At 33.5% G+C, this 14,956-nt stretch overlaps 1 protein-coding gene across 1 annotated transcript in view; it reads right to left on the reverse strand.

The window, feature by feature from the left end:
* Positions 1-14,956, reverse strand: part of MAU2 (MAU2 sister chromatid cohesion factor) — a 67,105-nt gene that overhangs the window by 42,060 nt on the left and 10,089 nt on the right. Inside the window, exons 2-4 of the mRNA XM_074307008.1 lie at positions 3,110-3,127; positions 2,852-2,917; positions 845-940 (exon numbers count right to left, since the gene is read on the reverse strand). Coding sequence (XP_074163109.1) covers positions 845-940; positions 2,852-2,917; positions 3,110-3,127 — 180 coding nt within the window. The remainder of the gene's footprint in view (positions 1-844; positions 941-2,851; positions 2,918-3,109; positions 3,128-14,956) is intronic.

The raw sequence follows: 14,956 nt of genomic DNA on the forward strand, positions 1-14,956 counted from the left end.
TCTTTGCTCAGCTCAGCTGAGATGCTACTCCCAAAAAAGTTTATCCTTAGTTTCCCCAAGTTGCTAATAACCTTAAGCTACCTCAAAATTATTTTGCATCTACTCTATATTAAATTTCCATGTGATTTTTCCTGTAAGCTCAAACAGATCAAAGGGAGATTAGATGTTTTAATTTCTGTCTTTGTACCCCTAGGGCTAAGCTATAGTGCCTGACAAATAGATATTTAATAAATGTTTGTTGAAGGAATGATGAATTAATACTTTCCTAAATATTTGTGATCTCTTTGTAATAGTTGGAGAAGAAAGACTGAAACCAAATCTATTTGGTCAGTCCCTAAGCTATTTCTGATAATCATTTAATATTTATAGATCACTTTCTTCCACTAGTTACATTCTGATGTCTCACCATAGAGACAATTCTGAATTTCTGAACGCTGTACTATTTGAGCACAAGCTCCAACAGATCCTAACAACCTGGAAAGGCTTCCAATTTAGGCCTGATGCTACACTGAAAACCTATCATCTGAGGACATGTCAAGCCAAATGTGACTTATGAAGTGCTATGTTGGAGAGGGATTTTGATTTGTGTCACTGGAGGGAATACTTACACTAATGAAATCATGGTTCCTTAATAGTGTTGGAATATATATTACTTTAACGCTTTTAAAACACTTTTCTCAGAACAATTCTAGCTAAGCCTGCAAGTATTTTTCTTATTTTATAGATGAAAAAAATTCAAAGATGTTTGGTCACCTGCACATGGTTATAAAGCTATATAAAAAGAAAATATAATACAATTATGCTTCTCAGGCATTTCTTATAAATATATATAGATGATACTTACTGCAAGCTGAAAGAGTAGTCTACAATGCCAGTAGGGTGTTTGCTGTGAAATCTGAATTGCTTTACGCAAGAGAGGTTTTGCAGCATCAACTGAATTCTGAAAGGACATTTTTAATTTGGGGGAAAAAAAAAATCAATATTCAAATAAGATTATTTACACAGCAACTTCAATTTCTGATTATCAGTCATGCTTATTACAGGTTTTGGAATATGTGGGGGGCAATTTGTCACATAAAAACCAACTATTCTTTATTAAGCTTTGTATGAAAGATTATGTGCATTTTCCATATAACAATTTATCACTGGACAAATCTGAAACAATCAAGTACAGAACATCATATAGTCAAATTAGATGTAGACCTCAGTCTTACTATTCCAGCACAGACAGTAGTACCTTCTTAGTTGAAGCACCCAGCTCATTATCATCCAGACTCTCTTAAATAATATTTAAAAACAGAGTGTTCAAATACAAGAACTTCAGCTCATCAATTTAAAAAATGATAAAATCAAAACTTTGTTGGGGCTATGAGGAAAGAGGTACACTCATATATTGTTGGTACAAAATAAACTAGTATAATCTTCCCATAGAATAGTCTAGTAACTATGAAACAACCAGAAAATTATTTTCCCCTTTGTCCCTTTAATTTTACAATGCTCTACCATGTACATATTCTAAGGAAAATTGATTTAAATAAGGATAATTGCCATATATATATAGTAGTAGTAATGAAAAGCTGGTCGCAACCCAAATAGTATTTAGGGAGGTTATTATGATTATGGTGCAAGTAAATCAAAACAATGAAGTATTATACTGCATTGTTGTTCTAGTCATAAAGAACGGAATAGGAAGAATTATACAAAAATATGTATAGATCTATATCACATCACTGAAAAAAGTCAAAGTCCCACAATTATATTTTGTTTGAAAACAAACCCCGAATATACAAGCATATGTAAACATACAATTAAAAGGATAAAAAAAATCATAAAGTGAATTACTGATAAGGGGAAATTAGACCCTAAAAGTTTAAGAATGGGACTGATTGGATGAAGTTTTCTCAAGTTTGTGGGACTGGGCCTAAGTCACATGATCTCTATACCCAGTAGAGCCTTGGGTTTCAGAAAGTCACATGATCCCTATTCACAGCCTGAAACCCTGGAATGCAGCAAGTTAGTGAAGTTACAGAAAGTGATGTGACCCACAGGAAGCAGACAACATTGATGACCACTGGTCAAAGATCCTTTTACTTTATCCAGTGAAAAGGCTCAGGTCTTTTATTTTTAAGTCCTGGAAAAGGCGGAAGCTGGCCAGGTTCCAGGAGCACTTGGCAGGAGTTGAGATGGCTCCCAGGTGTGTCTGGCCCTCTCACTGCAGGGATTAAATGCTTTCTCTTTGTACCTGAAGATGTCTCTGATTAGTTAATTTGGGAAAGGGGGACTTAGACCCATCCCACACATTTATATTATAGTTTATATAAAAATATATATAATATATTGTGTATATATATATATATTATATATAAAATATACATATGAACTTTAAAAAGTTCCCATGCAAACACAATTAGTCTTCAAACTAAAAATATTCAGATTTTTTGGGATTTATTTTCTCTGTTCACCTATATGTCACTAAAAAAAAATTTTTTTAAATGTGTTTATATAAATTACCTAAAAACAGGGAACCTGAAGTAGCAAAGTTATAAGATATTTTAAAAACTTCAGAAATTCTTTTTTCTTTTTTTTTCCTGAAGCAATTGGGAAGTGACTTGCCTACAGTCACACAGCTAGGAAGTATTTAAGTGCCTGAGGTCAGATTTGAATTCAGGTTTTCCTGACTTCAGGGCTGGTACTCTATCCACTGCACCATCTATCTAGCTGCCTCAAACTTCAGAAATTTTAAATTAAAAAATTTAATTCTAATTTAAAATTACTCTTGGCTTTCCTTTTGTTATAGATCATAGCTATAAAATAGCGGCTCAATTTTTAAGTGACAACAACATTTTCTTACCTCTTGGCAATACAGCTCAGATAGAAGACTTGCTGCTTCAAATTTGACATCTTCAAACTGTGGAATCTAGAGTTACCTAGTTAAGGAAATATGAAAACTACCAAAAAAAAATATATTACAAAGACCTATCAACATTGAAATCCCAATGTTATACTGAGTTATACCAACTAATATTTAGCCATTGACCCGAAGTTCATAACATACCATGCTATCTAACAAAACAATAATGTAAGACAAATAACAACATAAAAAGGATACTTGTTGGGATATTAACCACTGTAAAAAAAGAAAAAGGGATTAGATAATAACTTGACTATGACACAACAGAAGTTGACAAGGCATTTGAGGTGAATTATTGTGGGAAGGTCAAGTATTTGTTATCTCCTGAAAAGGAGATTTATTATTGGGGACAGAATTTTCACTCTATTAAGCCTGACTAGTCTGGCTTTTAAAGCTGTCCAACAATCAGACTATCTTTAGTTCACTCAGCACCTTCCTCCTGTACTCTACCCTGTAGTCAGCTGTACTGCTCTTTGTCTTAATATGCATTCTGTACTTTTCTGCCTCTAGATCTTTGTTCACTCCCTAAATTCATCCTGCTTCACTAAGGCTAATGATATCCTAAGCCTCATGATAACCTCAAAGACCACTGCTTCTGAGAAACCTCCACTAATACCTTCCCATCATCCAATAGTGATAGCTCCCTTATTTGACTTACAGCACACATAATTCTCTTCCACACTTGTAACTGCACACAGATCTTTACTCCCCACACAGGGGTAGCAGGAGAGAGAGAAGGGTTAGTGGACGCTAAAATCCCTCTATAATATCTTCAATTCTATCTTCTTGTGTAATTGTCGCTGGTGAATATGTTTCCTCTTGCAAAAGTTATTCCACTTGTACTCTATTTCTGTTCATCCCTTCTCTTGTCCTTTCTCTTTCTTTCATTTTCAGTCTTTATGGCCTACATAAACATATATAAGTCTCCTACATTAAAAACCTTCACTTGATTCTGCCATTTCCAGGAGCTCTCATGTTATATTTCTTCATGTTTTCACAGCTACACTCATTAGAAGGGTCTAAATTAATTATCTACATTTCCTACAATACTGCCTCCTTTCATGCTTTATTGAAATAATTTTAGCCAAAGTTATCAATGCTCTCTCATTTAAAGCCATCTAAATTCTCATTCTCTTTCTAACCCTTCGGCAGATTCTGACACCACTGACCTTTTCCCAGATACTCTCCTCCATTGGTTTCCATGATGCGATCTTTTCCTTGTTCTCTACTTAGTTGTACTATCTTTTAATTTCTATTGCTGCTAGACCATCATTCATTTCCAGTCCCTTAATCATAGGTGTTTTCTAGGCAATTCCAAGATAATTTTGAACTTTCAAAACTTTCTTCTCTATGAACTCTCTTTTAAATATCTAAATAGCTCCCATTGGTTTAATTAATCACCTCAACACAAATAACTTAGATCTCTATATTCATTATCACCAACTGCATGCTAGAACACCTGTATGTTCCAAAGGCATTTTAAATTCAACCTATCCAAAATGGAATTCACTATCTGCCCTACTTTCCCATTTCTGTCAAGGGCTACCCACCATTCTTCCAATCATTCAGACCACCAAACTAAGAGTCACTGTCTACTCTTTATGCTAATTTGCTTCTAATCAGCAGCAAATTTGGAGTAATTCTCCAATACAACATATATCAATTCTCTTTTCTCCACTAACAACCATAACTATATTTTAGCTTCTCATAGATCTCCCTGTTTTTAACTTTTTCTTCTCTTTATTCCATCTTCCACACAGCTATTAAACTAATATTCCTATAGCAGAGGTTGCCCATTATCATTTCTGCTCAAGACGCTTCAGCAACCCCCCTACTGCCTTTAGGATAAATACAAATTCCTCTGTTTTGGAACTTAAATACTTTTATAATTTGGCTTTAGATGATCTTTTCTAGATTGATTTCATATTATTCTTCCCCACAGATTCAATGTTCCAGACAAACCGCCTTACTTGTCGCCCAAATTTGGAATTCCAATGCTTACTTCCATGTTTTTGTACTTGCCCAAAATGCATTTCCTCCCTCACTTCCACCTTTGAGAAAGATTTGTTTCCCTCAAGACTAAGTTCTGGGACTACCTTCTATTTAAGGTCTTTCCTTATCCCCTAGTGGTTGATAGTGACTGCTTGGGATTACATTCTTAAATTGGGCATATATGATCTATCCATCTAAAATATAAAGTATTCTTTATGATACAGGACACTGAACTCCTCCCTCCCCCATTAAAACCCCAAACAGAATTCAAGGATAGCAAAAGTATGGCATCAGCTGGATTCCTAAAGGGTTGTAACCATCAGACAGCTCATGAAACATTAAATGATAATACTAGGAATATTAATATAATCTTAAACAAATTAAGAACTGTTCCTTTTATTTGTGAGTTATACGACTAATTAAAAATTAACTTAATGGACATAAACTAGCCAAAGATTTAATCGTTCATAATACATTTCCCCCAGTAGCTGTCATATTTATTTCAAAGCAAAACCTGACAAATACCTCTTAGTATCAGTTATAAAACTGGTCCAATTTTCCAGGACTTTTGATATGCAACTCTACTGCTAGAAAAGACAAGAAAATCGGGTGAAGCCCCTTTAGTTGGTCTAAAAAATTTTCCTTTTATATTTGTGACAGAGTGATCTTCTCACCATGTTTCCTACCCAAGTTCCTCATTTGGGACTTAGGATTACACAAAGAGACATTTGTTTTAAACTTGAATGGAAGAAAAAGCCAATCATTTGGCTACCGGGGAGTATGGAGAGAAGTAGAAAGGAAAAATCTTTACTATGTTTTATTTCTCAATTCCAAAGAAGAGAAAGAAGCCAGCAACTATTATATCTATATGATTCTTTAATTTCTTTTCACATTTAAGTCATTCTTTAAGGTCATGCAGTATGGTTACTATCTTTACTTGACCAAATTTAATTTCCTTCTGTTCCCACTCTGGTCTTTTACTAAATACTCATAAAAAATGATGTTATATTTCCTCACACTCAATTACTGTCTTAATATCTTAACTAATGGAGGGGATTCTTTGGGACACTTTTTATCCCTTGGTCATAGCCTCAACTTCTCAAAGATACTGATCACTAAGTGTTTCTTTGGTCTCAGACACATTTTATGGGCCTGGTATATATGTCAAATATTTTGGGGAACAAATTCTGGTGAAACCACTTTCATAATCTCTACCATCTCTTAATTATCTCGCTTACCCTCTGAATGAGTACTATAATTTTCTAGTTTGTGTCAGTGATGTAAACTAGCCACATATGGAAATGTAACTAATCTCCATCTAGAGCCAGGACAACTGAAAATACAAAAATAATATCACCTCAGAACTATAATCTTCTACTTCCATAGTAACAGTAATAAAGTAGGAGAAAAACAAGATGGAATACTAAGAATAAAAATGTTCTTAGACCACCTACAATAAAATAAAAATTAAACTCTTACCCATGAAACTACAAAGTGCTGTGTTCAAGTCCTACCCTTCAATCACTGTGTGACCCTGAACTCAAGACTTAACCTCTTAGTGTTCTATTAGTATTCTAAGTCCCATTGTATTAGACTGTTGTTTGCAACCCCATATGGAGTCTTTTAACTGAATGTGGAGGACACAAAAAAATGATTTGTTATCAGTTAATGTTTGATTTGTATACCTGTCTTACATACCTGTATACCCAGGGTCACATAAATATTTCACAGGTGAAAAGGTGTGGCAAGTGGAAAAAGTTTAAAAGAATAACGTTCTAGGAAACTCTTTAAACTCTAATTTGCAGGGAAGATGTTGCCTATACTGAAAAGGAGTTTCCTAATCTAGGAGCTTTTAATACTAATGGAATAATAGGTTCAGTCCCCATCCCTACTCCTACTCACCATACTATGTCCATCTAGCAAAAGCCTTACACAACTAGGAAAAGTGAATGACATGTATGCTAAATCTTACCATAATGTGAAACCAGATGATGTAAAGAAGTGTTTCTTAAATGGAAGGATAGTTTGAAAATTCTTCTTGGTTAAGCAAGTACCAAACAGTATTTCATCAGATACTATTTCTCCCTATTAGTGATTTCACCCTCCACAAAGACTGTTCCAAACCTTCATTAACATCTTCAAGACTCATCAGGAGGTCTCTCTATCTACTTTTCTGAAAGGACCTCATTTCACCAAAAACCTGAAACTATTTTTAGAGAACTCCCTCTTCTTATTTCACATCACTCAGATATTTTCCTCAATTATCGTCCACCTTTTTTTTTTTTTTTTGCCAAGGCAAATCTTTATATACACACCTTTGTTTAAAAATTTTAATAACAGTATTTTTTCCAAATATATGCAAAGATAGTTTTCAACATTCATCTTTGCAAAACCCTGTATTCCAAATTTTTCTCCCTCTCTTCTCCCAAGATAGCAAGCAATCCAATATAAGTTAAATGTACAATTCTTCTAAACATAATTCCATATTCATCATGCTGTGCAGGAAGAATCAAATCTAAAGTGGGGACTTAACACCATATACCAAGATAAGATCAAAATGGGTCCATGATTTAGGCATAAAGAATGAGATCATAAATAGATTAGAGGAACGGAGAACAGACTACCTCTCAGACCTGTGGAGGAGGAAGGAATTTATGACCAAAGGAGAACTAGAGATCATTACTGATCACAAAATAGAAGATTTTGATTACATCAAACTAAAAAGTTTCTGTACAAACAATACTAATGCAAACAAGATTAGAAGGGAAGTAATAAATTGGGAAAATATTTTTATAGTTAAAGGTTCTGATAAAGGTCTCATTTCCAAAATATATAGAGAACTGACACTAATTTATAAGAAATCAAACCATTCTCCAATTGATAAATGGGCAATGGTTATGAACAGACAATTCTCAGATGATGATATTGAAATTATATCCACTCATATGAAAGAGTGTTCCAAATCACTACTGATTAGAGAAATGCAAATTAAGACAACTCTGAGATACCACTACACACCTGTCAGATTGGTTAAGATGACAGGAACAAATAATGATGAATGATGTTGGAGGGGATGTGGGAAAACTGGGACACTGATGCACTGTTGGTGGAGTTGTGAAAGAATCCAACCATTCTGGAGAGAAATTTGGAACTATGCCCAAAAAGTTATCAAACTGTGCATATCCTTTGATCCAGCATTGCTGCTATTGGGCTTATATCACAAAGAAATACTGAGGAGGGGAAAGGGACCTATATGTGCCAAAATGTTTGTGGCAACTCTTTTCGTAGTGGCTAGAAACTGGAAGATAAATGGATGTCCATCAGTTGGAGAATGGTTGGGTAAATTATGGTATATGAAGGTTATAGAATATTATTGCTCTGTAAGAAATGACCAGCAGAATGAATACAGAGAGGATTGGAGAGACTGATGCTGTGTGAAATAATGAATAGAACCAGAAGATCGCTGTACACTTCAATGTTGTATGAGGATGTATTCTGATGGAAGTGGATATCTTCAACATAAAGAAGATCCAACTCACTTCCAGTTGATCAATGATGGACAGAAATGACTACACCCAGAGAAGGAACACTGGGAGGTGAATGTAAATTGTTAGCACTACTGTCTATCTACCCAGGTTACTTATACCTTCGGAATCTAATACTTAATGTGCAACAAGAATATGATATTTATACACATATATTGTATCTAGGTTATATTGTAACACATGTAAAATATATGGGATTGCCTGTCATCAAGGGGAGGGAGTGCAGGTAGGGAGGGGATAATTTGGAAAAATGAATACAAGGTATAATGTTATAAAAAATTTACTCATGCATATATAATGTCAAAAAAAAAAAGTGGGGAAAAAAAAACCCAAGGGGGGGAAAAAAAGCTCAAGAAAGCAAACAACAACAATAAAGATGAAAATACTATGCTTTGATTCAGTCAGTCTCCATAGTTCTCACTCTGGATGCAGATGGCACTTTCTATCCCAAGTCTATTGGGATTGTCCTGAATCACCTCACTGTTGAAGAAAGCAATCATGTTCCATCTCTTGTCCAAATTTTCTCTAGTCTAAGTTAAATATCCCTAGTTTTTCAATATTTGTATTATAAAGTCTCTCAATTAGTTTAACCACTTCATATCTGCTTCATCAGAACATGATATAGCAGAAATCTCTTCTCTTTTATTTTGGATTCCATGCAATATAAGACTGAATTAGCTTTTTAGTTACTATTTCACACTGCTGACACAGAGTCCATAAAAATGTTGCTATTTTATACAAACTGTGGTCTTAAGTATTTCTCTCACATTTTTAAACTTGTGAAACTTGATTTTTAAAGTCAAGTATATGACTTCTATGTAATCCTATTCAATTAGCTTATTATATCCTGCCCAACATTCTAGTCTGTTGGGCTAAATTTTACATTCTGATTCTGTCAGCCAATGTTTCCTACCCTTATAAGGTCCATATCATCTGAAAGTTCATATACTTTCTTTATAGATAACAATAATGTAAAATAAATAAAAATGTATCAAGTATGAGGTTTTTTAAAAGCACTGTATTACAGATTTCTCTTCAAGTTGATAGCGAACTGTGTCTCAATCAGCTTTCTGTCAGGAAGTCAGAAGCTATTTCACTGGGTGTTCTGGAATCATGATTGGTGACTACATTGATCATAGCTCTTCCCCCCCTCCCCCTGAGGCTGGGGTTAAGTGACTTGCCCAGGGTCACACATATAGGAAGTGTTAAATGTCTAAGATCATATTTGAACTCGGGTCCTCCTGAATTCAGGGCTGGTGCTCTATCCACTGTGCCACCTAGCTGCCCCTGATCAGAGTTCTTAATAAGTCTTTCAAAATTATCTTTACAATGTTGTTGTTATAAATTGTTCTCTTAGTTCTATTCATTTCTTTCCGCCCCAGTTCATACAAATTTTACCAGGATTTTCTTTTATCCTCCCAGAATTCTTTAAAAATGTTCTCTGCATTTTTCAAAACTACCCTTTTTAAATTTTAATATTTTATAATTTAGTCTCCAGTTAACATATACTCCCTTAGTTTCTAATTTTTTTGCTGCTACCACAAAAAGAGATACTATATTTTTGTACATATATATCCTTTTTTCTTTTTTAGGGGGTATAGAATTACTAATAGTATCACTGGAGCAAAAATTATACAAGGTTCAGTAATTTGGGGGATATAGTTCCAAACCGCTTTTCAGATGATGGACTAACCAGCTCCATATTAATGTATCTATATTCCTAGAGTCCCTGCATCATTTTTTTTTTCCAATTTTCCCCCAAACTTTCCAATTTGATCAGCATGAGATAAAGGAAGCTCACAGTTGCTTTAATATTTATTTCTCTTATTATTAGTGATTTGGAGCACTTTTTTTCCTTTTGCCATTGATACTTTGGATTTCTTCTTCTGAATACTACCTGTTCATATTATTTAACTATTTATCATTTGGGGGAAGAATTCTATAAATCTGAATCAGTTCCATATTCATGTTGGAATTGACTTAAGACTTTTATCACAGACTTCCTGCAAATTTTTTTCTCAATTATCTGCTTCCCTTTTAATTTTAGCCACAATGTGAATAATTTACGTCAAAATTGTTCATTTAAATTTACATGATCCTCTATATTTTGTATAGTTATGAACTCTTCCTGCATGCAGAAATCTGAAGCATGACTTCTTCCTTGCTTCATCATGCACAGTAAGGTATTGGTTCATACCTGGTTTTGTTCAGATTGTCTTTCAGTTTCCAGAAGTTTTTGTGTAAATTCTTTTGATTTACAGAATTTTTGATTTACAAAATACTAGGCCACTGTGCTCTTATGCATCTGGATATTGTATAGTGAATCTGTTCCACCAGTACCAAAGTATTTTAATGACTACTGCTTTGCAGTTTAGTTTGAGATCTGATTGCTATTTTTCTGGCTTTATAAAAAAAAGCCCCACTAAGTTTGATTTTTTTTTAAATTAAAGCTTTTTATTTTTATTTTATAATTATAACTTTTTTTTTTTGACAGTACATATGCATGGGTAATTTTTTACAACATTATCCCTTGTACTTACTTCTATTCAGATTTTTTCCCTTCCTCCCCCAGCCCCCTCCCCCAGATGGCAGCCAGTCTTATACATGTTAAATATATTACAGTATATTCTAGATACAATATATGTGTGTAGAACCGAATTTCTTGTTGCTTAGGAAGAATTGGATTCAGAAGGTAAAAATAACAGTTTACACTCATTTCCCAGTGTTCCTTTTCTGGATGTAGCTGATTCTGTCCATCATTAATCAATTGGAATTGGATTAGCTCTTCTCTATGTTGAAGATATCCACTTCCATCAGCATACATCCTCGTACAGTATCATTGATGAAGTGTATAATGATCTTCTGGTTCTGCTCATTTTACTTAGCTTCAGTTGATGTAAGTCTCTCCAAGCCTCTCTGTATTTCTCCTGTTGGTCATTTCTTACAGAACAATAATATTCCATAACATTCATATACCGTAATTTACTCAACCATTCTCCAATTCATGGACATCCATTCATCTTCCAGCTTCTAGCCACTATGAAAAGGGCTGCCACAAACATTTTGGCACATACAGGTCCCTTTCCCTTCTTTAGGATTTCCTTGGGATATAAGCCCAGTAGTAGTATGGCTGGGTCAAAGGGTATGCACATTTCGATAACTTTTTGGGCATAGTTCCAAATTTCTCTCCAGAATGGTTGGATTCTTTCACAACTCCACCAACAATGCATCAGTGTCCCAGTTTTCCCACATCCCCTCCAACATTCATCATTATTTGTTCCTGTCATCTTAGCCAATCTGACAGGTGTGTAATGATACCTCAGAGTTGTCTTAATTTGCATTTCTCTGATCAATAGTGATTTGGAACACTTTCATATGAGCGGAAATAGTTTTAATTTCATCATCTGAAAATTGTCTGTTCATATCCTTTGACCATTTATCAATTGGAGAATGGCTTGATTTCTTATAAATTAAAGTCAGTTCTCTGTATATTTTGGAGATGAGGCCTTTATCAGAACCTTTAACTGTAAAAATGTTTTCCCAATTTGTTACTTCCCTTCTAATCTTGTTTGCATTAGTTTTGTTTGTGTAGAAACTTTTTAATTTGGTGTAATCAAAATTTTCTATTTTTTGATCAATAATGGTCTCTAGTTCTCCCTTGGACACAAACTCCTTCCTCCTCCACAAGTCTGAGAGGTAAACCATCCCATGTTCCTCCAATTTATTTATGATCTCATTCTTTATGCCTAAATCTTGGACCCATTTTGATCTAATCTTAGTATGTGGTGTTAAATTGGGTCCATGCCTAGTTTCTGCCATACTAATTTCCAGTTTTCCCAGCAGTTTTTGTCAAATAATGAATTCTTATCCCAAAATTTGGGATCTTTGGGTTTGTCAAACACTAGATTGCTATTTTTATTCACTATCTTGCCCTGTGAACCTAACCTATGCCACTGATCAACTAGTCTATTTCTTAGCCAATACCAAATGGTTTTGGTGACTGTTGCTTTATAATATAGTTCTAGATCAGATACAGCTAGACCACCTTCATTTAAATTTTTTTTTCATTACTTCCCTTGAAATTCTCGACCTTTTGTTGTTCCATATGAATTTTGTTGTTATTTTTTCTAGGTCATTAAAATAGTTTCTTGGGAGTCTGATTGGTATAGCACTAAATAAATAGATTAGTTTGGGGAGTATTGTCATCTTTATTATATTCGCTCGGCCTATCCAAGAACACTGAATGTCTTTCCAATTATTTAAATCTGACTTTATTTTTGTGGCAAGTGTTTTGTAATTTTGCTCATATAATTCCTGACTCTCCTTTGGTAGATATATTCCCAAATATTTTATACTATTGACAGTTATTTTGAATGGAATTTCTCTTTGTATCTCTTGCTATTGGATTGTGTTGGTAATGTATAAAAATGCTGAGGATTTATGTGGATTTATTTTGTATCCTGCAACTTTGCTAAAATTCTGAATTATTTCTAATAGCTTTTTAGCAGAGTCTTTGGGGTTCTCTAAGTATACCATCAGGTCATCTGCGAAAAGTGATAATTTGATTTCCTCATTTCCTACTCTAATTCCTTGAACCTCTTTCTCGGCTCTTATTGCCGAGGCTAGAGTTAGTTTCTAATACTATATTGAAAAGTAATGGTGATAGTGGACAACCTTGTTTCACTCCTGATCTTATAGGGAAAGGTTCTAGTTTATCGCCATTACATATGATGTTTACTGAAGGTTTTAAATATATGCTCCTTATTATTGTAAGGAATAGTCCATTTATTCCTATACTCTCAAGCGTTTTTAGTAGGAATGGATGTTGGATTTTATCAAATGCTTTTTCTGCACCCACTAAGTTTTATTGACATGACACTGAATAAATAAGTTAATTTGGGTAGTATTTTTATTGGTTAAATATAACCACCAACAACTAATATTTTCCAATTAAATGTCTTTCTTCATGAAGAATGTTTTATGATTTTTACCCATATAGTTTCTATATGTGTTTTGGTAGGTAGACTTCCAAGTATTTTATACATTCTGTAGTTATTTAAAATTGAATTTTGTCCATTTCTTTTTGCTGAGTTTTATTGGTGACTTGTAGAAAACTTATGCCTTGGGCAGCTAGTTGGTGCAGTAGATAGAGCACCAGCCTTGAAGTCAGGAGGACCTGAGTTCAAATGTGACCTGAGACACTTAACAGTTCCTAACTGTGTGACCCTGGGCAAATCACTTCACCCCAATTGCCTTAGGAGAAAAAAAAAAAAAGAAAACTTATGACTCATGTGGATTTATTTTTTGCAACTATGCTGAAATGACCCTTTCAGCGGAATTTTTTTATTTGACAACAGGGTTACTGAGGGGTTACATCATTTGCAAACAGTAATTTTGTATCCTCTTTAACTGTATTCCCTAAATTTCTTTTTTCTTGTCTTATTATAATAATTTGCATTTCTAGCACTATATAGTAAGTAATATCAGACATCATTGATTAACATAAAAGTATCACTCCTAGTTTTAGATACTACTTAAGGAAAGGTACATTTATTCTATTACTTTCTAGTGTTTTTTTTTTTAAACATCCAGAAATGGATGTTACACCTAGGGCCAAAAGTTTTTTCTTCATTTAGTATTTGCTATTGTTATACTAATATGGTTATTTTAAAAGTTTCCCAGATACTGAACTTGAACTTCTATGATAAATCCAACAAAATCATAATGTATACTCTTTGTTTTAAGTTGCTTGTTAAAATTTTATTTAAAATGTTTTTTGCATCAATATTTATTAGAGGATATTGGTTTATTGTTTTCTTTCTATTTCTCCTCTCCCTGATTTAGGTATCAAGATCACATTCATATCATGGAAAAACATTGATAGAATCTTTTCTTTTCCCATTTTTTCCTTAACATGTCTGATAGAATTCACTTGTAAATTCTTCTCCTGGGATTTTTTCTTTTGGAGTTAATTTATGACTTGATTAATTTATTTCTGAGATTAGATTAAGCTCTCTTATTCGTTTAATCTAAGCATTTTATATTTTATAAGTATTCATCCAATTCACTTTCTTATAATTTCCTTTATTTCTTCTTTATTTGTTGTGAATTCATTGTTCTTACTTTTGATACTATCAATTACTTCTTTTTGTTTTAATAAGTCAAATTAGCTAATGGTTTACCTAATTTTTTTCTCCTCAAAAAGTCCAGCTCCTAATTTAAATAAGCTTTGGTTTTGTTATTTTTTTTTATTTTCAGGATTTCCATATCAATGTTTCATTGGGAGTTTTTAATTTGTTGGTTTTCTAGCTTTTTAGGATTTTTCTGTTATAAGCTCAATTTGTTGATCAACAGATCAACCTTTTATGGATAAAAATGTTTAAAAATATAAATTTTTCCCTAGAGATGCACCAGAGTTTTTGTATACTTTTTCAGTATGATTTGACATAATAACTGTATAAGATTAAGTTTTTGCTTATTTGTTTTTGCTTATCAGTTTTTGTAAGGG

This window comes from Sminthopsis crassicaudata, chromosome 1 (assembly GCF_048593235.1).
Source record: "Sminthopsis crassicaudata isolate SCR6 chromosome 1, ASM4859323v1, whole genome shotgun sequence".
NCBI lineage: Eukaryota > Metazoa > Chordata > Mammalia > Dasyuromorphia > Dasyuridae > Sminthopsis > Sminthopsis crassicaudata.